Here is a 26347-nt window from a genome sequence, read left to right on the forward strand (position 1 = left end):
TATGTTATTTCACATGAAATTGCATTTTCTTTGAAATAGGAAATGTGGTAATACAGGGGAAGGAGAAGAGGAATCATAAGGTCCAGAAAAGAATCTAAGGGTAGGCATTTTGAGACAACTTGGCCTTGATATGAGACTGAGTTGATGGCAGCATCGAGGAGTCCCAGAGACAATGTACATGTAGAAGCAGGCACATAAAATTGGGAGGAAGGCACAAGTGAAGCCAAAAGGTTATGACAGTAGATTATAGGTAAATAGTGGACTATAGAGAGGGGGAATTCAGGAAAAGAGAGTAGGATTGCCTGATATAAAGTTGAAATTCAAATAGACTTGAGTTGAGCTAAATGGAGTGCAACTGGAAAATATAGTTAGAGGGAGGATGTGAATATTCAGTCCATCTCAGGAATTCTGAACCCTCAGGGATTTATAGTCCCTATTCTTGTCATGACATCAACCATATCCAGTATATCCATTCAGATCTGCCAGCACCTTTTTCTTTTCCTTTTGGCAGGCCTGATCCATAATTAACAGACTCACTTTTATCTTGAACTTCTTTCTTATTGATTACTTCTATCTTTTAGCCTTAATTGAGTTGTTTCTTCCTTTTGACTATGCTGTTTTCTTCACAGTTTTTCCAATATTGATTACAGTTTCATGTCTTTGACCTCCATCCTTTGCCTCTTCCTGCTTCTATTGGTAGTTGTGAGGATTAGTATTCCGCGTTCACCATTCCCATCTCCAAATAACTCCTTGATCATTTTACTAAGCAATCTGTTCTTCAAGATTCAAATTTGTCATGCATTGAAGATCCTTGTGGTGTAGGTATTCAACTCTCAAGACATTCTCCTTCATTCTCTAATTATTTCAGTAGCTGGCTCCCAGTGTTTTTTCTCTTCTCCATCTTCATGTATTCCTCCATTCTACCCAAGTAGTACATGTAATTTTCACATGTTACCATTAAACCATTAATGTCCACTTGTTTATTTATGAACTTTAACATTTATTTATATGATCATAATCTTTCCTTATCCCATTGAGGATAGAAAGTAGTATATTAAAGGGATATTTCAACATCTTTTCTAAAAATTTCCTTTTTTTTTTAAGTTAAAAAAACATTCATTTTCTCTATTACTTTCTCTCTTGGGGAAAAAATACCCCAAATACCTTGGGGGAGAAAAGCTTATATATCAGGTGTACCTAGGCCAAAAAAAAAATCAATTCCCATGTTGTCCATTGATTTCCAAAAACATGTCTCATTTTGCACTTCTAATCTGTCATTTCTGTCACAAGTTGGGGAATTTGCATTTCATTGGTCTCCTGGAATCTTGATTGGTCATTGCTTTGATCAGAGTTCTTAAATCTTTCAAAACTGTTTATTGTAACAAGGATACTGTTATTTTATAACTTGTTCTCTTGCTTCTGCTCATTTTATCCTGCAGTGGTTTCTTTGAAAACATCTCATATCTCTAAACACTTTAATCAACAAAAATAAAAGAACAGATCATGGAATTAAATGGGCATATAACTAAGAAAATGAATAAAAATAAAAATAAAACAGGTAAACATCAAGATATAAATTCTAAAAATTAACAAAGAGACTTATAACAAAATTGGAAGGTGAGTAAATATTTATGAAGCACATCTCCTTTGAGTGTAAGGAGTAGAGAAGATTGGTAAGGTGAAATTAGAAATACTTTAGCCTCTAAGTAATTTATATCCCATTAGAAAGGTTAAGATAGTTACACTAGTAACTAAGATACCAATTGAATGTGTGGAAATTACTCATGAAAAATACAGACCAAATGTCATGGGAATTTTATGAGATCCCAAGGACCAGGGCTATGTTCTGGGAAGAGGCAATATTTAAGTTGAATAGTGAAGAAGAGATATAGTTTTAACAAGTGAAAATGTGGGGAGAAATCAGTCCAAATAAAGAGAACAAAAGTACCAAGGCAGTCAATCCTGGCAGTGAGTTTCAGAAAATAGTCTTTAGAGTTTGCATAGAGAATAGGCTTAGTGTGACCATTGATAGAGACATAGTTTAAAAAAAAAAATGAGACTTCTTGCTTGAACTAGTCATAATCTAGGTCTGTCTTTTGAAATAACTTTGTTATGTAGAAGGGAAGCTTCAGTTTGATGTTGAACTTCTTTATTAATCTTAAATGAAGATATTTTTTAATTAGTGCATTAAAAATTCTGTTAATTAGATGATATTTCTAGCTCCCTTATGACAGAATATTTTCCTATTAAAGGGGAGAGTTCGAAAGGTAGGAGAGGATTTGAGAACAAATTGGCAGTTTTTCTCCCCCCTCCCTTTCTCTTTGCTGATGGGGAAAATGGTTAATTAGGTAATTTTTCTCTTCCTCTGACACGTGCAAATGAGGCTGTGTTAATAGCTGAGGTGTTACATAAATGATAAAAATTTAAATAGAAATGGCAGCTTGTCAGGCAAGCCTCAAGAATGGAGGTAAATCCTTTGGTGCATCCAAACACAGAACCCTGACGTCAAGGAGCCTGGAAAGATGGTCAGTGCCAGAACTAGTCTTTTTCTCAGATATCTGGTGCCATAAATTACTGTAATTTTGCTGTGGTTAAGATGGTAGCAGACAGAGAAGCATTTGCATCTTTTTCCCTATGCCCTTTAGGGCAAATTAATTATTTAAAAATTATAATAAAAACAGAATGACATCTAAAATGAAATTATAATTTGTACTAGGGCTAAGGCAAACTTAGTTTCTAAGTGGGAAGTTGCTTTTTCTTCTAGGGCAGTGTTGCCAAAAGATAGAATCATCTTTTCATGTTTATACCTGAAAAGTTGTGTGATAGGGAGAAGCTCTATGTACTTCTTAAAAAGTGCTCTAGCAGTTATAGTATTTATTATCTACTGTTTGCCCAATGTTGTGCTCATTTAAAAAAAAAAAAGATAAAAAAAGACACAAATTAGTTTTCTGCCTTCCTGAGGTTGGTTTTGTATAATGAAATGTATTAAAAGCTGCTTAGTGTAATAAACAAATAACAGAAGATAAGAAATAACAGACATTTGATTGCTTCTCAGTTATGTATAGATGAATATTGCATTTTTGTGTTCTTTGTTCACAGGTGTGCATAGTAAAATCAGACTAGTCCACTCTTTGCCTAGGGCAGAAGAGAGCAGATGTTATTACACTAGATCGCTTACATGTATACACGTTGACTATGTGATCACATGTTTTGCATCAATCATTGCTTTGTATAGTGAAAATCAGTAAGCTTCCCTGGTGTTGGTGGGAAAGTTCACCTTGAACAATGTCAGATAGATTTTTGGAGGGAAGGAAACTGGGTCTTACTGGCAGAGAGTATTGGGATTTGGACCTTTCCTAGCCATTAATGTTTAGTTCCTTTCAAGTTCCTGCCAGACCTTGTTATGACAGCACTTTGTAAGTGTTTGGAAGATTGGTAGCTGTCACTCTTTGAAAATCTAAAATGGTATTTCATTTTTAAATAATTTAAAAAGAATCCAGTTTGAGCATTTGCAGCTGGGAGATGGAAGAGATTAGAAATCTTAGTTATCTGTAGAACACAAAAGAAAGCACAATAGAGAGGAATAAAAGTAATGTTGAATATTAATGAACAAAACTCAGAATACTGTTCTGTAGGGAAGATTTCTCTTGTTCATAAACGAAGAAATAACTGAAAGTATGTTCTACTGTTATTAAGTTCTTGAGAAAATGAGGAAAGATGAAAGGAGTCAATTTGGGATTGAGAATTATTAAATTGTCCAGAGTCACATAACTAGTGATTGTCTGAGGTTGGATTTGAACGCAGGAAAATTAGTCTTCCTTACTCCTGACCTAGTACTCTATCCACTGCACCACCTATCTTTTCCATAATTTTCTTAGCCATTCTCCAAGAAAAGAATAGCTCCTAAGTTTTCAATTTTTGGCTACTTTAAAAAAAGAACTATAAATATAAAAAAAATCTGGTGTTTCCTAAGGTACAAGTGATTAAAAAAAATTCAATTCAACTTTATTTTCAATTCTACCCTCTTTCCCCCCTCTTCTCCAATTGAGAAATAAGAAAAATAAAACCTGTTTTATACCTGAATAATCATGCCAAACAATATTCTTATATTGGCCATACCTTCTCTTCCTTCTCCTTTTCCACCAAATATGTCTTACTCTGCATTCTGAGTTCATTACTTCTCTATCTGGAAGTAGGTAGCATGTTTGTTTATATCATGAGATGCTGAAACTGGTTGGTCATTATGTTAATCAGTACCAAGTGTTTCATAGTTATGTTTTTACCATATTAATGCTAATCTATAATTTGTTCTCTTGGACCTGCTCACTTCACTTTGCACAGAATCTTTAATACTTTTTTTTCATCATTTCTTCAACAAAAATTTTCTCATCACATTCATATAGTATAACTATTTAGCTATTCCCCATTCCTTCTCAGTTTCTAATTCTTTGATAACACAAAAGAGCCATACACATAGGTCCTTTTTGTTTTTGTTTTATGTCTCTGTGGTATATAGAGCTATTAGTAACATTGCTGGATCAAAGAGTATACATGGTTTTATAGCTCCTTTGGCATAGTTCAAATTGCTGTCCAGAATGGCTGGACTCATTTGTAGTGATATTCACAATGCATAATGAACCTGTTTTCCCCTTCCTCCTCCAGCTCTTGAATTTTTTTCTTTTTAGACAAGTTTTCCCAATCTGGTGGGTGTAAAATGTTATCCGAGTTTGCATTTCTCTAATTATTAGAGATTTAGAGAATATTTGTCATAGACTTAAATTACTTTTATTTCTTCTGAAAATTGCCTATTCTTATCCTCTGGCCATTTATTATTTAATGAATGGCTTTCATTATAAGTTTGATTCAGTTATCTATGTCTTAGAAATGAGATCTTTGCCAGGGAGACTTACGGCAAAGATTATTTTTCCAAATTTACTTGTTCTCTTCTTGAGTCAGATAAGTGGTACAATGGATATAGTTCTCCGTATGGTGTCAGCTTGGTTCAAATTTGGCCTCAGGTACTTAATAGCTGTGTGATCCTGGGAAAATCAATTTACCTCTGTTTTCCTCAGTTATCTTAAATTATAAGATGAGGCTAATAATGGCATCAACCAGTGGACTTATTGTGAAGTTCAAATGAGAAGTGCTGAGCTCAGTCAGTGTCTGAAACATAGTAGGTGCTTAAGAAATACCTATTCCCTTCTTTCCCTCTCTTTTCTAATTATAGCAGAATTAGTTTTGCTTGTGCACAAATTTTAATTATATTCATTTAAATAGCTATGTAAGCTCTCCTGTCATTAACTCTTCTCTTGTCCATAGATCTGAGAGGCAATTCCTTGCTCTTCTAATTTGTTGATGATGATGATACTTTTCAAGGCATTCACTGATTTGAAGATTATCTTCATATGTGGTGTGTCATGTTGTTCTATTCCTAGTTTCTAACACACTGCTTTTTAGTTTTCTCGACAGTTTTTGCATTTTCTAATAGTTGGGATGTTTGATATTATAAAAAACAAAACTACTGTATTTGCTTACTTGTATATTGTATCCTTAATATTTTCCACTGATCAACCTCTTTATTTATTACCTTGTATCCAATCAATTTGATTTACCTTCTTTAAAAAAAAAAATTGCCTTCATTTTCTTATTTCTTTGCTTTTGCATGTGATTTTGAATTTTATTTTACTCAAATAATTGAGTATTATTTAGTTGATGTATTCAGTGGCCCTGAATGAATTAATCTAGGCTGTATGATTATATTTATTGGCTCAGCCTACCATATATAAGCAATTAATCTTGCTTCAGTTCTTTAGATCTGTATTTGTTTAAAGACAGTTTTGTAATTGTGTTCATATGGTACTTACATATAAACTTGGCAGGGAGATTCCCAATTAATTTCTACTATCTTTGCTTCATTCCATCCCCACCCCGAGGCAACTGGGGTTAAGTGACTTGCCCAGGGTCACACAGTTATGAAGAGTTAAGTGTCTGAGGTAGCATTTGAACTTAAGTCCTGATGACTTCAGGGCTGGTGCTCTATCCACTGTGCTATCTAGCTGCCCTATCTTTGCTTAGTTTAAATAACATTTTCCTACCTATGGCTTTCTGGTTATTGTTTTATTGGTACTATACAAAAATATTATTGATTTATGTGGATTTATTTTCTATATTGTAAATATGCTGAAGTTGTTAATTCTTTCAGGTTGTTTTTAGTTGATTCTAGAATTCTCTAGTCAGCCATTAAATTGTCTGCAAAAATGATTCTTTTTCTTTTCCCTTGCTTATTCTCTGTTTCTTTTTCTTGTCTTACTGTTATAACTAGCATTTCTAGTACAATATGAAATAGTCATGGTGCTATGGAACCTATTTGCCTTACCCCTGACATTGTTGGAAAGGATTTTGTCTTATCCCCATTACAGATATACTTCCTTTTTCTTTTAGTTTCATATTACTTATCATTTTAATGAACTTAATGTTCATTCCTATGCTTTCTAGTGTCAAAAATTTTCTCTATTAATGGAATCATGATTTTGTTTTTGTTAATATAGTAAGTTATTTTTATAATTTTCCTAATATTTATCCAGTTCTATACTCCTGGAATAAGTTCAGTGTAGTTTTAGTGTATAATATTTATTATATCTTTGTGGTTATGATGTAGCACTTATCCTAATAATTTCTAAATAGATGTTTGCATCAATATTCATTAGGGGAAGGGAAGACAGTTAATATTTATATAGGTCTTACTATATGCTTGATACTATCCTAGGGATTTTATAAATATCACATTTGATCCTTATAACTACTCTAATTGTTTAATTGCATATTATATATTTGTTGTTTTTCTAGGTTTTGTTTATTGTTTGCCCAATTTGTTGATCTACTCTTTTTTGGGGGGTGGGGAACGATAAAATATTTTAATAGTTAAATTTCCTTCTCAATAATACTTTGGCTGCATTCCCAGAATTTTTGACATGTTGTGTCATTGTTGCCATTATCCTTAATTAAATTGATGTTTCTTTTATTATTTTACCTCCCCATTGTATAGGATTTCTACTTCATTTCTAACTCATTTAAAATTTCTTCTTCAGAGATATTTCCTTGACTTTAATTTTGTTGCCTTTTATTTTGTAAAATATCTGTTTGTTACTTTTGCTCTTTTGCATTTGTTTGAGAGAGTTTATGCTGTAATATATGGTCAGTTTTTTTAATTGCCATGCACATCTGAAAGAATGTATACTCCATTCTAGTCTCTTACATTATTTCTCCAGACATCTAGAGCATATAGAGTTTTCTTTTTTTTTTAAACTTTATTTTTTCTAGTTATATATAAAGACATTTTACCAATCATTTAAGAAGTCTGAGTTTAAAATTTCTCCCTCTCTTTTTCCTGAGCAATTTGATATAGATTATATGTGTTGCAGTCATATAAAATATATTTCCATATTAGTCATGTTGTGAAAGAAAATACAGATCAAAACAAAACAAACAAAAAAAAAAAAGATAATGAATTTTTTGATCTGCATTTAGATTCAATCAGGCCTTTCTCTGGATGTAGCAGTTTTCTTCATGATAGCTTTTATCTTGGATCATGCATTGCTAAGTCATTAATAGTTGATCACCATACAGTGTTGCTATTACTGTGTTCTCCTGATTATGCTCATTTGATTTCCAATTGTCATGGGCTGGAAAATTGTTTCACTCTGGTTCTGCCTTTCCAGAATCTTTTTGAGCTGCCATTTTATAGTTGTTGGAGGTGAATTTGGAAGAGTTGCTGTGATTTCATCTTTACATCCATCTTGTCTCGTGGAAGTCCAGAATTTTCTAAAACTTTCCACAGTCCCTCCACTTACTTACTTTTTGCGTGTCTCCCAGTTATTGTTTTTTTGCCTATTTCTCCAAGTTGGTTATTTAACTTCTTTTTAAAGAATTTAGATGCTATTCTTTTTAACATATATATGTTCAGTATTGACATTCATTCATTTTCTATGGTATCTTTCAGCAAAATGTAGTTTATCTAATTTTAATTTTTCTTTGTTGGACATTATGATCTCCACATCTGTCTTTTTAATTTCAGTTGAAATATAATACATAGCATTCAGTCAAATATTTTAATTCCATGTTTAAAGTCTGTTTTTTGTAGATGACTTTGTTGGGTTTTACTTAGTAATTTATTTTCCTTTTTCTTTGTGTGAGTCCCTCTTATTTATCTTCACTGTTAAAATTGTTTTAAACTTCATCCTATTCTCTTTGGTTTTTCTTTTTTTTATTTCCTATTAACTCTTTAAAAGTTTGATTTGCATCTAATTTGTCCCTTAATCTGATATCCTTCTTATTCTTCTCTTTCCCTTAACTCCTTTTTCTTAATACCCATCTTTATATCTGTGTTTTCATGGAGTTATATGATATATACATGTGCATATACTTTTGTTTATACATTCTTCCATCTTTTGGCCATTTTGTAGAAGTGTGAGGTTCAAACTATTGCTTCCTTCCCCCTCACCTCCTTTTCAACAGAATTCTATTTGGGCACCCAGGTTATGTGAGACAATTTTCATCTAATTCTCTGTTGCCCTGTTCCTTTCAGTGTATTTCACTTTCCCTCTTCATTCTCTTCTTTTTAAGATCTTTAGAACCTACCAGAATCTCTCTAAGCCTTTCTGTTTAATAAATTATCCTTTTGATTCTTGATAGTGATACAGTACATTTATTTTTTCCCTATATAAGAATATAAACAGTTTATACTTCTTTTGTCCCTTATGATTGTTGATATTTTATGCTTGTCTTATCTTCTGTGTTTTGCAAAGTTTCTGTTTAGCTCTGGTCCTTTTATCAAGAATGCTTGGAATTTTTTCCTTTTATTAAAAGTCCATTATTTTCTAGTAAATCTACCTACCCCTAAAGCATTTCTATACATAGGAGAGTGAAAGAGAGGATCTTTTATAAAAAGAATCCTTTTAACAAATAAACAAAGCGGTTAAAGCAAATCTACTCAGTGGCCTTCTTCAAAAGTTTGTCTCTTTATAAAATTAAATTTTCCTGTGAGTTATCCATCACGGATTCCCCCCACCCCCCTTCTACCTCTTCTTTAGTCTTCATTTAAGTGGTTAAAAAAAAGTACAATGCCCTTTTATGAGGTATGTTAGGCAAAAGAAATAGGCACATTGACCACCAAGCCCAGTTACTTTTGTGCTCTGAAAAATGACAGAAAAGTCTGGTAGCAACCTTTCAGTAAATTTGAGAAACCAGATTAAGCCCACAACCAAACATATGCCTCTTTTTTGACATTTAAGTTACCTCCTTTAACATTACCTCTTTTTCAGGAAGTGGATGGCATTTTTCTTTATTGGTTCCTTGGAATCATGATTGATCACAACAGTCAGTATTACAAACTGTTTATTTTTAAATTTTTAATATTTTAGTACCAGTTATCCTCCTGATTTTGTTTACAGTATCTCAGTTCATATAACCTCACTTTGTTCATTTCTTAATATGTATTAATATAATGAGATCACCATTTTTAAATAAAAAGTTTTAATTTTAAAATTAAATTTTATTTAATTTATTAAATTTTTATTGATGTCTTTTAAAAACATAATTATAGTTATTCCTGTACAAGAGAGCCATCCCATATAATACTTTTTTAAGAGAGGAAAAAATGAATCGGCCTCTACTAATGAGCTGTACAAGAAAAAAAGTCCAAAATCCTGTGTCACATATCTCAGTCAGATAGGTATGTTTGAGCTATTTTTTTCATGTTTTTTTCTTTAAAGTCACACTTGATTTTGATACATTCACTTCTATTGTTTTAAAGAGTGTATTCTTTCCATTCACATTATTTAAACCTTTTATGTATTTTCCCTTTGCCATCATTAACAAATCTCTAATCAGTTTATGTAAATTTTCCCATGCTTTTCCCATCATTTTCTTAAATCATTCATTCTTTATCATTTCTTAAAGTATATTCCATTAAATTCATGTACGATTACTTGTTAGCATTTCTTACTTGATGGATGTTTGCTTTGTTTCCAATTCTTAGCTATCACAAAAAGTGCTGCTATAAATGTTTCAGTGTTTAGGGATTTATCAATAGCTTTTTTTAGGGTAGAAACTTAAAAATGGCATTCATGGGCAACTGTTTATTTTGTTTTCCCTCAATTGTCTTAGTCAATCAAAGATATTCTTTCAGATTCTATTTTCTTTTTTTTTTTTCCTTGCCCTTTTGATGCTCAATTTAAGGTCAAGACTTTTGTTTTACTCATAATTACTACTTTCCTGTTTTTACCCTTATATAGCAGTCAGGTAGATCTGCTTCTCAATTGAGTTTCAGACATGTCCCAGCTGTATGACCCTGGGCAAAGTCACTTAAATTCAGTTTTCTGAACTGTAATATTGGGAGAATCACAACATCTACTTTTCAGGTTTGTTGTGAGGATTAAATGACATAATGTTTGTATAAAGTTTTTTAGCATGGTGCCTGGCATATAGTAGGTGCTGTATAAGTGTTTATTTTCTTTCTTTCCCTCCTTACCACCTTTTTCTCTACCTTTCTTGTTTCCCTGTCAGTATCAATGCATTTCTGTACCAAATTGTGTGTGTGTAAGAGTAAGAGATCGTACATTTTATGTAAGTGAAGTTCATCTGATGCACACTTCTTCCATTTATTCTTCCCTGTTTTTATATATTTATGGACTCCATTGATGAGAAATTGCCTGTCTTCTGTTCTTATTCCTTTCCACATTTGTGCATTTTCCCGTTCTCCCTTTTATTTCTAATTATTAAATACTTAAGAATGGAACAGTTTTACTTCCTTCATCTCTATTTTTCTTTTTTAATTGCTTAAATAGAATTTGAAGACATTGAAGTTCTGAAGGGAAACTGGTTTCTCTTCACCCTATTAGACTTTTAATCTATAGTCTCCTCTAATTGATTATTTAAATTTCTCTAACTTTCTCTCAACTCTCGTGTTTGTATTTTATAGTTTTTAATCAGCTCTAGTTTTTTTCAGTCAGAATTATTCGATTGGCCTTTATCACATTGGCATCAAATAGAAATGAGTCCTTGAAGGACCACAAATTAATATTATATGTGGGTTTTATTTTTATTATTTTGTTAAACATTTCTCAGTTATGTATTTATCTAGTTCAGGCTGTTTTGGGGGGCCACAAATTCACCACCTCTGCTCTATTACATTTAAATTCCTTTTCCTTATGTTTATATTCAGCTTTACAAGGGTTTTTATTCTTGGTTATAAAGTCTGTTCCCCATTCCATTCCTCTTTTGTCACAAATTGTCTTTTATTAGTTCTCAAGCTTGATTCTAGTCTCCTGAATTGTAGAGTCTTATATTTTGCTGCCTTTACACAACTTGCAATATTTCTTGATTGATTCAGTTTCATTCATCCCTTTTTAAGATTGTGTTCAGGGGTTCTCCTTTTCCCATTTTGCCAATAAGTTTAATAGTGCCTGTTATAATGTACCATTTTCTGCTGAATAAAGTTTATACTGTCCTGGGGGGGAGATGATATAAAGAGGTAGCATTGTAGGTTTTGAACATTAATCTTGTCCTTCTTGAATTAGCCTAGCAAATACCTGTTTCAAACTTAACTTGAGATCAGATAATTCTAAGTACTTACTGGGAAAAAAAATTATGCTTTTAACCAGAGGGGATACTTTTCCCATTGTACTATGGAGCAGAACCATGCACCTACCATTTCTTAGATTTTCAGCATTCTGCTTGGCTTGTAACTTGCCACATATAGCTGAGTTTCTCAATTCAATTAGGTTTTACTGAATTCCTCTTTTTGTGAATGTGGCTTTCTTTCACAATACTTCTTTAGTTGTTTTGTCCTCTAAAGATCCCTGTCTGGCATAGCTTTGGTGTTAGAAGCTATCCTGGGGGATATTCAAATATAATGAACCTTTTGCATTTCTCACTGTTTATATCTAATGAAAAATGGTTATCATAAAAACCTCAGGAGGAACGCTGAAAAATGCAATAAAATTTCACACTGTTTAATGCTTATCACCTCTGGGTATCTAGGAGCATTTCAGCTAACTAAATATGAATATGAATTCTGTCTTAAGAAATGAATATATTTCATGAGTAAACTCTCCATTAATGTGACATAATATCCATGGAATCAGAGAAAACAGAAAAATGTCAGTCTTTTTCCTTTTGAAGTACATTTATTTGGGATTTTCTGTTCCTCTCTTTATATTTTTAAAAATATTCACTCAGGGGCAGCTAGGTGGCACAGTTGATAAGAGCACCAGCCCTGAAGTCAGGAGGACCTGAGTTCAAATCTAGTCTCAGACTAGGCAAGTCACTTGCCTCATCTCTATCTATCTATCTATCTATCTATCTATCTATCTATCTATCTACACATACACTCAGCATTTGCTTTTTCCCCATTGAAAATTTTTTTAAGAAATATAAAATCTTTATAACATATATATTAAACATCAGTTAATTTCCACATCTATGTCTACAGATATAGATGTTATTCTATATCTTAAATCTATCACCTCTTTCCCAAGAGATGGATAGCATTACTTCATTATGTATTCTCTGCATCACATAGTTGGTCATTTCATTGATCAGAGTCATTAAGTTTTTCAGAGTTGTTTGTCTTTATAATGTTTTTGTTGTTATGTAAATTGTACTCCTGGGTCTACTCACTTTACTTTGCATCAGTTCATACTACCCAGGATCATAATCTAATCTTCAAACTTAATTGAACAACAACTCTTTAATGAATTCCCAAATGGAAAAAAAACAAATCAGGTTTCAAAAGTGAATTTTATCAAACATCCAAAGAACATTTAATTCCATTATAACACAAACTGCTTGGGGAAAAAAATAGGAAAAGGAAATCCTCCCAAATTATTTTCATTCTATATATATCATCTTGATTCCTGAATCATAATTGGATGTTTTCTTAATAGTAAATTATATATGTTCAAAATCAACAGTCAACATTCTATATAGTAGAGATAAAAGTAAATAAAGGGCTATTATATTAGAACATAGCAAAAGCATGTAATTACTTTTGAATTGGAATGGATACAGCAAAAAACAAAAAAAAAACTAGCTAAAAGGGCTTTAAAACCTAAAATAAATTGGTAGATTCTAAGAGATGTAGCTCTCTTTTTTTGGGTTCAAGTCACCATGCCAATTTATACTACATCCTCAAATATTATTTACCTCGATTGTCTGGTTGCTTACTCAGTCCTGTATAGTTTTCCTCCTTGTTTTGTGTCATATCTACCTCTTCTCTATATCCGTCAACACCATCTTCTTATAGATTTTAATTTCTAATTCCTTAACCATTGCAAAAGATGCTTTTTGTTTTTATTATTTACTCTTCTTTCCCCAATATCTTGTCATTTTAATTTTCAAGTAATAAACATTTTTCTTTTCTTCCCATCCCACCTCAATTTAAATGAGAAAAAAATCAATCCCTTAATAAATACTTATAGTCAAGTAAAATGGAATCCCTCATTTTGCATCTTGAATTCATTATTATTCTCTCATGAGTTGGGGTGGATAGATTATCTATCAGTCCTCAGGATTCTTCTTTGGTCATTGAATTGAATTATTGAATTATTCTTTTAAAGTTGTTTGTCTTTACACTATTATTTTTCCACAAATTGTTATCTTGCTCCGTTGACTTACATCAGTTTATATAAGTCTTCTCTACAGGTGTTTCTTATGGAACAGTGGTATTCTATTGCATTCATATAACATAATTTATTAAACCTTTTCCAATTTCCTATTCTTTTGCTATTTCTTAACCCCCTCCCCTCTCTTTTTGGTGGCAAAGAACTGGAAATTGAGCAGATGCCCATCAGTTGGGATATGGCTGAATAAGTTGTGATATATGAATGTAATGGAATATTATTGTTTTATAAGAAATGATAAAGCAGAATGATTGCAGAAAAACTTGGAAACTTACATGAATTAATAGTAAATGACGTGAGTAGAAGAGCCTTGTACATAGATAGCAACAAGGTTATATAATGATGAAATGTAATGTACTTGGGTCTTTTCAACAATGAGGTGATTCAAGGCAATTCCAATAGACTTGTGAGCAAAAGAGATTTATGGAGACTGAATTTGGATCAAAGCATAGTATTTTTTATCTTTTTTTGGTGTTGGTTTTTTGCTCAGTTTTTTTTTTTGGGGGGGGGGCATATTTTTTCCTCCCCTCTGATCTGATTTTTCTTGTGCAGCATGACGAATATGGAAATATCTTTAGAAAAATTACACATGTTTAATCTATACTGGATTGCTTGCTGTCTAGGGGAGGGATAAAGGGGGTAGAAAAATTTTGGAACACAAGGTTTTTGCAAGGGTGAATGTTGAAAACTTTGCATGTATTTTGGAAAATAAAAAGCTATTGTAAAAAAGAATTGTTGTTTTGTCTTTTGCTATCATTTTTGTTATCTTGTGTGTGTGTGTTTTTTTAATGATTGCCTTCCTTACTCATATGTCTGAAAGTTAATTTTTTTTGTTGCTTCTTTAATTTAAGATGTGACCATTTGTATACAGATTTTTTTGGGAGGGGTGTGGCAATCAAGGTTAAATGATTTACCCAGGGTCTCATAGCTAGTAAGGATCAAATGTCAGAGTTTGAATTTGAACTCTGATCTTCCTAACTCCAGGGCCAGTACTTGTGAAAATCCCGTATTTTAAAATCAGCAGGAGTCCGGAGTTCAGGTTAGGGGAAAATCGTCAGTCTTTATTCTCAGTGAAGAAGGATTGGAGGTGGAAGAGAATCGGCGATAGCAATGTGTGCAGCTGAGTCAAGAAGCTAGCTAGACCAGCAGCCACACGACCAGCAGCCAGGAGAATGGAACCCAGGCCCAATCTCTCCCAGCTTCTCTTCCTGTTCCTCTCTCTGCCTCCACTCACCAAAATCTTCATTTCCTGTACAATACATCAGAACACAGAGAGTGGGCGGGGACCATTCTTTATCCAATCATGTATAGAGTATAGTCCAATTACTATTTAGCCTCACATACTTGGGACCTAAGTGCATCAACTCAAACTTCAGCCCATTACAAGTACTCTATCCATTGGGTCGATTGGCTAACCCTCCTTTGTATATACATTTGTAAAACATCCATTTGGAACTGATATTATTGTGTAGTGTGAGGCCTCTCTCCCCAGGAACTGATATCTTTGACTGAACATTAGACTCGTACTTTCCAGAAAACCCATGTTGTGTACTTACTTTATTCCATTGATCCAGTCTTCAACTATGATGCCCATTTAGTATTGTCAAAGTGAGAATGTTTCCTTCCATGACTTGAAATGCATATGTTTACTGTTTGTATACTATCTTCTTAATACTGGTGGGTCTATAAAGCTGAATTGGTTTTCAGATGGTTACTTGATGTCCATGTATGTATATATATATATATATGTATATGTAGTCTTATGAAGTGTTTGTTTGTTTTTTTTTTTTATCTAGATTGTTTTAACGTCTGATGAAATGTGATTTAAAGAAAACAGTATTGGGCTTGTTAAGGATTCAACATAATTGTCTTCTGATAATGAACTGAGTGACCTTAAGCAAATCATTTGGGAGTTAGGGGTAAGAGGGTGTGAGAAAGGGGAAAGAAACAAGCATGTTTTAAGCACTCTGTTAAATGCTTTACAAATATTATTTAATTCAGTCCTCACAACAACTCTATGCTCCCCATTTTTTATTTAAGGAAATTGATAGACACAAGTTCAGTGACATGATTGTGTTCATATATTAAATGTCTGAGATTAAGTTTGAAAAAAATTTTTTTTTTACTCGAAGCCCAGTTATCCTATTTTATTCACTGTGCTCCTAGATAGCTAGCTGTCTCATATTTTACTTATAGATTCCATAGGTTTCTTATCTTTGGAATAATGGAGTTGAATTTCACCAAATGGTGTATAAAGATTATTTGCAGCTCTAAAATTCTGTCATAATGTAATCATATCTCTTCATTTTAATTCAACAGCTTTAATTTTTTTTTTATATAAAGGAAAACAGTATTTGAAGGAATGAGTGAAATACAAAAGTAAATAAGTGCAAGTTTTGCTTTGCATTAAAAAACTGTGGCATAGGGTTCAGTGATCTGACCTTCTGGTCAGGAAGACTGATCTTCAGGTTATCCCTCTGACATAGGCTGCTTTTGCTAATCCAAGCTAGTTGGTTCATTTCCCTGTATTCTTGAGAATACTCTGTGGCTAGTCCATTCCAGAGAATGTACCAGGCTGCATTGGTAGAAGGAATTGATCATATTGGATTAACCTGTACCAAATTAAATCACAGAAGGGTCTGAGCCCTGCATTCTGTTTTTTAGTTACTTTGGAAAACAAGATAATGATGCAAATAACTTTTGCTGCATAATAAATATGAAAAGTATTAACAAAGTTATAAAGTTATACTATGGTTTTGTAAGTCTTAAGGCTTTCCAAAAATGTTATCTATTCTTATTTTTAATTTTATAACTAATTTTTATAATTTTAATATTTTTATTTTTTGATGACCCACCACTTATGCCAAAGGGACTGTATGTTCACCTTTCCCACATTTCTTTTTTTTTTTTTCCTTTATTTATTTATTTTTTTATTTAATAGCCTTTTATTTACAGGATATATACATGGGTAACTTTACAGCATTAACAATTGCCAAACCTCTTGTTCCAATTTTTCACCTCTTACCCCCCCCTCACCCCCTCCCCTAAATGGCAGGATGACCAGTAGATGTTAAATATATTAAAATATAACTTAGATACACAATAAGTATACATGACCAAAACATTATTTTGCTGTACAAAAAGAATCAGACTCTGAATTATTGTACAATTAGCTTGTGAAGGAAATCAAAGATGCAGGTGCGCATAAATATAGGGATTGGGAATTCAATGTAATGGTTTTTAGTCATCTCCCAGAACACCTTTCCCACATTTCAATAGCCTACCTTTTTTTTACTTTGCTTTTTCCTTTCTGTGTAACCTGTGGTTTTTTTTTTTTTTTTTTTTTTTTTTTTTTTTTTTTTTTTTAACTTTTTTTTTTTTTTTTTTTTTTTTTTTTTTTTTTTTGCATTATGAGAAAATCACTTGTTTAGAATAGTGAAATGAAGTGTGTGTCCAGTCATTTATCCTTCATGCTGAATATCCATTGGAGTCCAGTTATTAACTCTTAAGGGGACTATCCAAGAGGAGTGATGAGCCCATTATTATCTGAAAACAAGTTCTATGGAAACGCTTCCATAAGGATGAAATTAGTTCTGAGGGAGAGCCCAGAATTGTTGTACAAATCCAACAGAAATAATTTTCAGTATACCAATGGTGACATCCCTTCCTATTTTGAGGAATTTACTATACTTGTTACTGATTATTCAAGGGCTTATTATCCAGCTTGTGAATTATCCAATTAGGACATCTTATTCATTTTTCTTTTCTTTTGGAATTCCATAGTAGGATACAAATGGGAGCAGTACTAGTCTAATTAGCTTGTTCTGAAGGTTTTGGGAAATAAACTTATGATCAGAATTATAGTCATGTCTGTTCAATAGCATTAAGTGCTAAATGCAAGGTACGTTACTTGATACTACATATAAAAAGAGAAAAATGAGCATACTAGCCCTCAAGAATGTTACATCTTACCAGAGGTATATTAAATGTAAGTATATAAATAAAAACAAAATATCTACAAATTAATACAAAAAAAAATATGAAGAAAATTTTAACAATTGTGAGAAATTTGGGTGTGTGGGAATTGGGTAAGACCATGTTGTGGAATGGATCTTGAGCTACACTTTAAAATAGCCAGGGAATAAGAGACATAGCTAAAGTGAAAATACATTCTAGAGATGGGAATCATTTCCTTCAATGTTCAGAGATCGGAAATAGAACATTGTGTAGAGGATACAAACAACTCACAGGTCATTTTGACTCTGGATTTAATTTCTCCTTTTAAAAATAGTTTCCCCTGTGACAATTTGTGAAAATAAAGATTCCAAATCTACTTATTTCCTAGAATGGGAGGTTTGAAAAGTATTTTCCACATCTGAAATTTGGTCTAGATTCTCAGAATATCTTCTATGATCTTTTTCCCTTTAAAATTTGAGGATTCAATCAGGTAAGCCTATTTCTTGCTGTAAGCTTTCCCAAAATCTATGTATATGTACATATGTGTATACACACATGTGCATATATCTATGTATGTGTGTATGTATAAAATTATTTTTCAGTGTCATGTATTTTATATATGAAGTTATTTTAAGTTTATTTTCAATGTAAAAATGTTTTATCAACCAAAATCCTTCCTTATGTAAATTTTTTATTCATTTTAATCTTAAACACAAAATGAGAAAAGTGGTTTAAAAAAAGGGATACTTCCATGTACCCAGCAGATTATAGGAGAGGATTCAGTATAAAACAATAAATCTACTTTTTCAAAAAACTTATATAATAAACATTACATATTATTTTCAAGGCTACCCAGTTTTTCTTCTAGGATTTTTGTTCTCTCTTGTACACTTTTTACTTTATTTATTTTTTCTTCTCTGCCTTCCCCTGCCTAAAGAAAACTACATTTAAATGTGGAGATACATACATACACACACACACACACACACAGATACGTACCTATAAATATATACTTATACACTCATATACATATATGTAAAAGTGTACTGTACGTATTTTTACTTGTCATTGGTTTCTTTCAGGTGAATAGCATCTTCTTTCTTTGTTCCATCTTTTTCTAAACCAAGTCATCATTTCCTTCACCATTGCATTATTCCAAGACAATCACATCCTATCTGAGAGAATATCCATGAAAGTTTTTTCCCAGTTTTCAGCATTCTTTCTATTCTTGGCTACATTAGTTTTATCTATGCAAGAAATTTTAATTTAAAATAACTGAAATTACCTATTTTACATTTTAGCAATGCTCTTACCTTATAGTTTAAGGTCTGATACCTCTGAATTTCCTTTCTTCACAACATTTTTTTTTTTAATCTTTGGTTTCTTTGAATATCCTTGCCTTTTGTTATGCCAAATGAACTTTGTTATTATTTTTCTAACTCAGTAACATAATATTTTAGTCATTTAATTAGATGGTATTGAATAAGTAGAATGATTATGTAAAATTATCACATAAAAATTATATTGGCTTTATATACCCATGAAAAGTAAATATTACTCCACTTATTTAAATCTGACTTTATTTGCATAAAAGCATTTCATGTTTATGTTTATATACTTCTTGTGTCTGTTTTTGGAGGCATACTCCAGGTATTTTATACTGTCTAGTTACGTTAAATAGTATAAAACAGTATTGAATAATATTGATGACATTACATAGCTTCTCTGTTTTTCTCTTTTAATTAAATCTATTTTACCTTTAATTTTGTCTGGAGATTATAATTACCATCCCTGCTTTTTTTTTTTTTTTTTTTTTTAACTTAATGAATTCTACTACAATCCTTTAATTTTTCTTTGTGTGTATTTGTCATTTTTATTGTGTTTACTGAAAGCAACATATTGTTGAATTCAAATTTTTAATCAGCCATCTATTTCCATTTTATGGTTATTCATCTCATTCACATTCTAAGCTATGATTATTTGTTATATATTTCCCTCCTTTTTTCTCTTTCCTTCTTACTCTATTTACCCTATTTTTCCTCACTCCTCTAATTTACTTCTGTTACTTTTCCTTCTTACTCCTTAGCCTAGCCATCCTCCCAGAATCCCTCTTTTACCCCATTCCAACTCCCAGTTTTCTGAATTTAGAATTCTTTTTATTTATCCCCTCTCCCTAATTCCACTCTGTAACCCATTCCTGATGAGAGTAAGGTTCCATTACTTCTCACCTATCCCTCCATTTGCTTCTTCTTTATCAGTTCTTCCTTTCATGCATTATTTGTATGAAATAATTAACATTTTGTTATCCCTTCACAGTTTTATTATTATTATTATTATCATTATTATTTAAAATCATACATCATACTCACCTCAACCAAAGCCTTTCTTTCAAACCGCTCTAATAATTATGACAGTCATATGACAATTTGTATTTAATATTTTCCTTGTTTTTCTTCTTGCATCTCATGTTAAATTTTCCATCAAATTCTACTGGTTTTGTCACTCATATCTGAAAGCCTTTTAATTTCATTAAATGCCTTCTCTTCTTCCTCCTTCCCCAACACCGTCCAATTCAAATTACACTCAACTTTGCTGGCTAAGTTACTCTTGGTCACAACCCTCTGCTCTTTTGCTCTATAGAGCAAATACAGGATTCCAAGATCTATAGTCCTTCACTATAGTAGCTTCTAGGTCTTGTGTAATCTGAATAGCAGCTCTATGATATTAAATTTTTTTTCTTGTTTCTTCTAATACTTTCTATTTAACCTGGCAGCTTTAATAGTTGGCTATGAAATTCCTCTAAGTTTTCCTACTTGAATCTCTTTCAAATGACGATTGTTGTTTTTTCCTTATATTTCTGCTTTGCCTTCTTGTTCTGCAAGTCTGGGCATTTTCCTTGATAATTTCTTGTGATATTGTATCAAGATTATTTTTTTAATTGTAATTTTAATGCAGTCTGACTATTCTAATATTATTTCTTTTTGATATGTTTTCCAGATCAGTTGTTTTTCTGAAGAGATATTTCACATTTGTTTTTCATTTTTTATTTTTTTTTATTTTGTTTTTGTTATTATTTGGTGTCTTAGAACAATCTACTTATTCAATGCCATCTCAATTAAATGACTAAAAAATTATGTTACTGAGTTAGAAAAATAATGACAAAGGTGATTTGGCACAACAAAAGGCAAGGATATTCAAAGAAACCAAAGATAAAAATTCATTTTATCTTTTGCCCAATTCTAGTTTTTAAGGAATTAGTTTCTTAAATTTGCAAGCTCATAATTTTCTTGATTTTCTTGGGTTGCTTTTATTTTTTCCCTACTTTTTCCTCCATCTCTCTTATTTTATTTTTATACTCCTTTTGAAATTCTTCCTAGAAAAAACTCTTTTTTGGTCAGGGACCACTTGATGTTTCGCATTGAAAAGGAAATGGCTTTTTTTAGTTCATTGTCTTTCTTTGAATATGTACCCAGATCTTCTTTATTCTTATAGTAGCTGTCAATGTTTGGGTTCTTTCTTGTTTATTTACTCATTTTTATTTCTTAATTTTTGTTTTATTTTACTTTTAGTAGGTGTTACTGCCCAGTTCCCCAGATTTGCAAATAATGTCTTAAGGCTCAAGTCTTTCTTACTGTTATTTTGTGAGATCTGTCTCTAGGCCCAATCTTGGACTCTCTTCTTTCATTCCTAAGCCATAGCTAGATTCCCTAACCGTGTTGCTCCCTGTGAACTGCAACTATCCTCTCTGCCCTGAAACTGAAACCAGGCACTCCTACAAAGTGTCCACAGATGTGTGACAGTCTATGTGACACAGGTGTGTGTGTTGGATTAGTAGAGATGTGCTTGTTGTCCCTTGTCTGTGGAAGGTCCTCCATTTTTCTTATACTCAACCATCATTTTCCCACCTCTGTCTATGAGGTGCAAGTTCCTAAGGTTGAAGCTGCTTCCCAATCTAAGTTGACCCCAGATTTGTTGTTTCCCCAGACTTGGCCTGGAAATGTTTGCACTTTGTTCAGGCTTATTTCCACTCTTGGAGATAAGATCTTGGGATCTTTTCACATTGTCTTTGGAGGACAGTTGCTTTCCCTTCCCATTTCTGTTTTATTTCTGCTACTCTAAGTTCACTCTGAGGTCAAGTCGGGTCTTTTTTTGTGGAGGATATTTGGAGAGCTGAAAATTTTCTGTTTTGCTCTGCCATCTTCCCAGAATTCTCTCCAACCAGGATCCTTCCTAAAAGAATTTCTAATACCCAATTTCCCATTCAGCTGTACTCTTCTGTCCAACAAAATCGCTTCAACCTTGGAACACCCAGCCTCTCAGTACCCCATCCCTCTTGTCTACATGTCTGACTTGGTATACTACCAGCCTGTCTGCCTTTCCATCAATATATATTCTTGATAGTGTCTTCTATTCTAGTCTTTAAAGTCAAAAGTAATTTCTGGTATTTGTTGCAGTATGTTTATACTCATCATGTGTTTTTCCATTACCTTTTTTGGCTGTCTGCATCTTTAATTCTTCTGAATAATTCTTTTGAAATAATTGTTTTCCACTGTTTGTAATTATGTAGCAATAATTGAGAGAATACTAGTATTTAGAAGTTGGGCTTTTAAAACAGCAAGCAGCTAGAGAGCATTGGAATCATTTCACAGTTTACCAGATTTCATCTAATCTCATCTTTTCCTATTCAACTGTGAGTTCATATTGTTGACCATCTGATTCTTGTCTAAGATTTGATCTGATGGAGTAACTCTGTATTGAAGATAAAGTTATATGTAATAATTCAAGAAATAAAGTTTTCCTATAATAGTGATTCTTGTGTTTTTGGGAAGGCAGATTTCTTTGATATGTAAATGATTAAATTGGGGAAACTTGCTAGTGTTCTGGATCTTAATGCAATTAGTGTAAAAATATTATCTATTAAGTGGATCATTTAGTGAATTTCAATATTATCGTTAGAGAAATCCTTTTATAAACATGATGTCCTGTCTTAATATTGAGGTTCAAATGAGTGAATGTTCAGTGCTATTAGCTTCGTAGTAACATGACGCCTCGAAACAGAATCTTGCATGAAATTTGTATATATGTGTGATTGGAATCTATTTTGTTCTGCCTATTAAAATCTTTTTGGAATCCAAAGTTGCTAAATGTAGCAGGATCAGCTGTTCTCTGGGTTTCTTAGTCACTTGTGTGACTGAAGAGAAGATCTAATCTCAAAAATCATGAACAAATGCCTGACTATTCCTTCCTTAGGTTTCATCAGTGTATGCACAAATCACTTTCATATAAATTTCTATTATAAGTCAGTTTAGGGTTCAGTAGATGTTAATGCATTCTTCCTTCCTTCCCTGCCCTCCCACTTCCACCTCCACCCCAATCCCCTTTAATTTGGCCTGTGGGAGGATGAAATGGAGGGATTTTCATTTGGGGTCTTCTGATTGTGTTGGAGTTTTCCCTTCTTTTGAAATATCTTGAAAGTTGTTAATAGCAATTCAAATAGTTCTTTTTAAATAATCATTTTCATCATGAATATTGATTGCATATATTTTGTTAGGTCCTTTGTTGCATTTTCTTCAAAATATGTAATGTACATTATATAACAGGTACTGAAGAAGTGTGGTCTAAATATGGTCAGCTTTCCTGTTCATTATTCTTTTGGAGACTATTGCTTGTTTAATCAAGCCAGGTTCTAATTACTATAATTACAGTGTTGTAGTCACATCTTAATCCTTTTTCCTAATTCAGCATTGATTCTGATTTCTGTCTTACCCAGTCAATGATTTGACAGAACACTAGACAGTTGGTTCTAAAATTACTCCTGTATAGCTAACCAGTCATTTTTGTTAAGATATGGTAATTTTATATAATTTTATTGCTTTTCAGTGTTTATCATATCCAGAGCCTTCAATCTTGACAAAAAATATTTACAGCATATAAGTGTGAAGTTTCTGAGTACTTTATAAACCTTTAGTTTCTTGTTGATACTGAATTATTTTTTCTCATATTTATCCTCCTATCCCATGTCAACCTACACAATAAAGTTCCTCCACATTATTACATATATTGACTTGTGTTTAGTGTATTCTTTCGAGTTATTTAGGTAATTTCACTACTTCAGAACAGAACAGAAGTTGGTGCACAAATGCCAATTACCTTTGTGGTCATTATTTCTTTTGCTCATTCAAACACTGTAAAACAAGATGAAATGTCTCATTAAAAGAGTCACATCTAGTACAAGACTAATGGATTTACCTCTACAGAAAACTTCCTGAGGAACAAGAAACAGTCAGAGCTAAGGGGAGTTTTAGTGACAGCATGATGAGAACAAAGATAGACAGATAGCAGTTAATTTGGGAACTTTTGCTGTTTATCTAGCACCCACCTGTTATTAAGGTTCCTTATATCTAGGTTTGGAAATCTTTTCCTTCTCTTCTGGTTCTCTTTTCTAAACTCTCATCTGGGACATGAGGGAGAAGGGAAAGTCAGGAATTAAGCTTCTTAAGGTCTGCTTCTTTGTTCCTCTGGGAACAGCTAAGGGCATTTCCCTCATCCTGACTCCTGGGAATCAATTCCCTTCGTATCAGGAGTGGTGGCTTGAGTTCATGAGCAACAGGACAAGAGAAGCAGAGGATTTGTATGTGTCTGAACCTTTTGATGTGCATGTCCCAGCCCATATCTCTGAGTTTGTCCAAGTCTCTGCTTCTCAGTATTGCAGGTGGGCTTTTCTCCTAGTTTCAAAATGTGTCCCTGTTTCTTTTCTTGTTCTTAGCCCTGATACCTGGGAGCAGTATATTTGAATGAATCCCGATTGTTTCTCAGGTGTCAACTTCCAACAACCAGGTTAAAAGTTTGTTGAACTGGGTGTCAGAAGACCTACCTTGTAGTCTGCTGCAACATTCACTCAGGTCCCCTGTTTCCTTCTCTGGAAAGGTGGTGGGGTCAAGGTAGATTGGAAAGGATTGCCTTTGAAGGTCCCTTCTAAAGCTATCAGTTTATACAATTTGTGCTCCATTTCATTCCATTTTCTCAGTATAGAATCAGTTCTTTATGTGATATGGACAGCTCTCTTCTTCTAGAGTACCAGTTTCTTTTTCTTCTCTAAAATTATTAGATCTTGCTGTCTCTAATGCTTCCTCATTCTGATTTCAAGGTTCAGGGGATGTAAAGCTAATTTCAAGCTCTCTTTTTAGCTACTTCTCCAAAAGCTATTGATTTGCTATAAGGTTTATACTGATGCCTCAAGCAGTAGGCTTCTTGGATCACAGATCTCAACAAACAATTTATCTTAACACCTAGTTAGCAAGATCAATTAGTTAATAAAATAGGAGTAGCTTTCTTCTTCTCTTTGGGAATGGCCTTGTGATACTTGAGGTCTCTTCTCATCAAATCTGGAGACTAATTTTGAGCATCCCCAACTGATAGCAGCTTTTATGTCATCTGTCTTGAGTGTGATTTGTGGTATTTGCCCTAGGTGCCATGGTTTGTCTTTTTTTTTTTTTTTCTTGTTGTTTTTTGGCAAATGATGAAACTAATTCCTTTAGCTGTCTTATTTATTTGTATCAGGGAAAACTAACCAATCCTTTCAGCCAGCTGAAATTGTACACAAAATGATGTGATTCTTAGCAATTTCATCATCTTTTTTGTTTTTTAGACACGCTGCCACTAAGATTGAGATTATTTATTAAAAAAGTTAGGATACCATCATTAATAATATTGCCTAATACCTACCCTTGAGAATTTATATACTTAGCTAAACTTTTCTTCATGATGCACATGTAGTTCATGTTATTTGCACTTAATGAACATTTATTAACTGATTGATGCTTCCCTCACTTCCAGTTTCACCTTTGAAAATCCTATCCTGCTAATTTAGATAACCTGTATCCTCTGAAATCTACCTTTATATGTCAAAGCCAGAATCCAGCCCCCTTAAAACCATCTTTATGGTACATATCAAATTATATTTTGAATCACAGCTCTACATTTTTAGCAGTTATAGAATTTCGGTCAAATTCTCTCTTTCCTGATTTGATGTGTTTTGAGATAGGAGAACCTTTGTTGAAAAATGTTCTAAAGTATTTTTACCCTTGGTATTACAGAAAAATCAAGAAATTGTAAACAAGGGGCAGAAGGAAAAGCGTTAAAAAGTTTTTGAGAAACCTTATTTTGTCATATTTTTGGTATATTCCATCAAGAATCTGGTACGATTTTTTGCACTACACTGTGCTCAAAATTTTTTATTTTTACTTGGCCTGTTAAACTGAGAGAATGGTGTACTTTTATAAGGAGAGAAAAAGCAGCATTACCTGGAACACAGCAGAGTCAAAGAAACCAAAGAATATTTCCACATTTATAACATAGTTATATATATATATAGTCTTTAAAAATATTTAAAAAAAAAGATGTTGACAATGTATTTTTAATTAGTGACTCAAGACAGATACTTCAGTCAAAAATGAACAATGTGGGTAGAGAATGAGCAAAGGAAAGCAAGAGCCTAATCCATATGGCTGCACAAATGGTCTGCTACTCTTTATGAGTCCCTCTTGAATTTTATAAATGGTATGGATCAATGGTACTGTACTTAATTGTTATTCTCACTAGATTTAAAGAGGAAATTGCTCAAGGACCAGGTTATCTGAAAGAAAGAAAAAAGTCCGATTCTGAATAAGGTGAGTTAATAATTGGAAGTAAAGGGAAGGAGTCTTATGAAA

At 32.6% G+C, this 26347-nt stretch overlaps 1 protein-coding gene across 7 annotated transcripts in view; it reads left to right on the top strand.

Annotated features, from left to right (window-relative positions):
- MAD1L1 (mitotic arrest deficient 1 like 1) overlaps nt 1-26347 on the top strand; it is an 851829-nt gene that overhangs the window by 209417 nt on the left and 616065 nt on the right. The window contains exon 1 of one of the 7 annotated variants that reach the window (XM_031950509.1): nt 1134-2525. The exons of the other annotated variants lie outside the window; for them this stretch is intronic. Within the exon in view, the coding sequence (XP_031806369.1) occupies nt 2434-2525 (92 nt within the window). The 5' untranslated portion in view covers nt 1134-2433. Of the gene's footprint in view, nt 1-1133; nt 2526-26347 lie in introns of those variants that run through there. 7 annotated transcript variants of the gene reach the window in all.

This window comes from Sarcophilus harrisii, chromosome 1 (assembly GCF_902635505.1).
Source record: "Sarcophilus harrisii chromosome 1, mSarHar1.11, whole genome shotgun sequence".
NCBI lineage: Eukaryota > Metazoa > Chordata > Mammalia > Dasyuromorphia > Dasyuridae > Sarcophilus > Sarcophilus harrisii.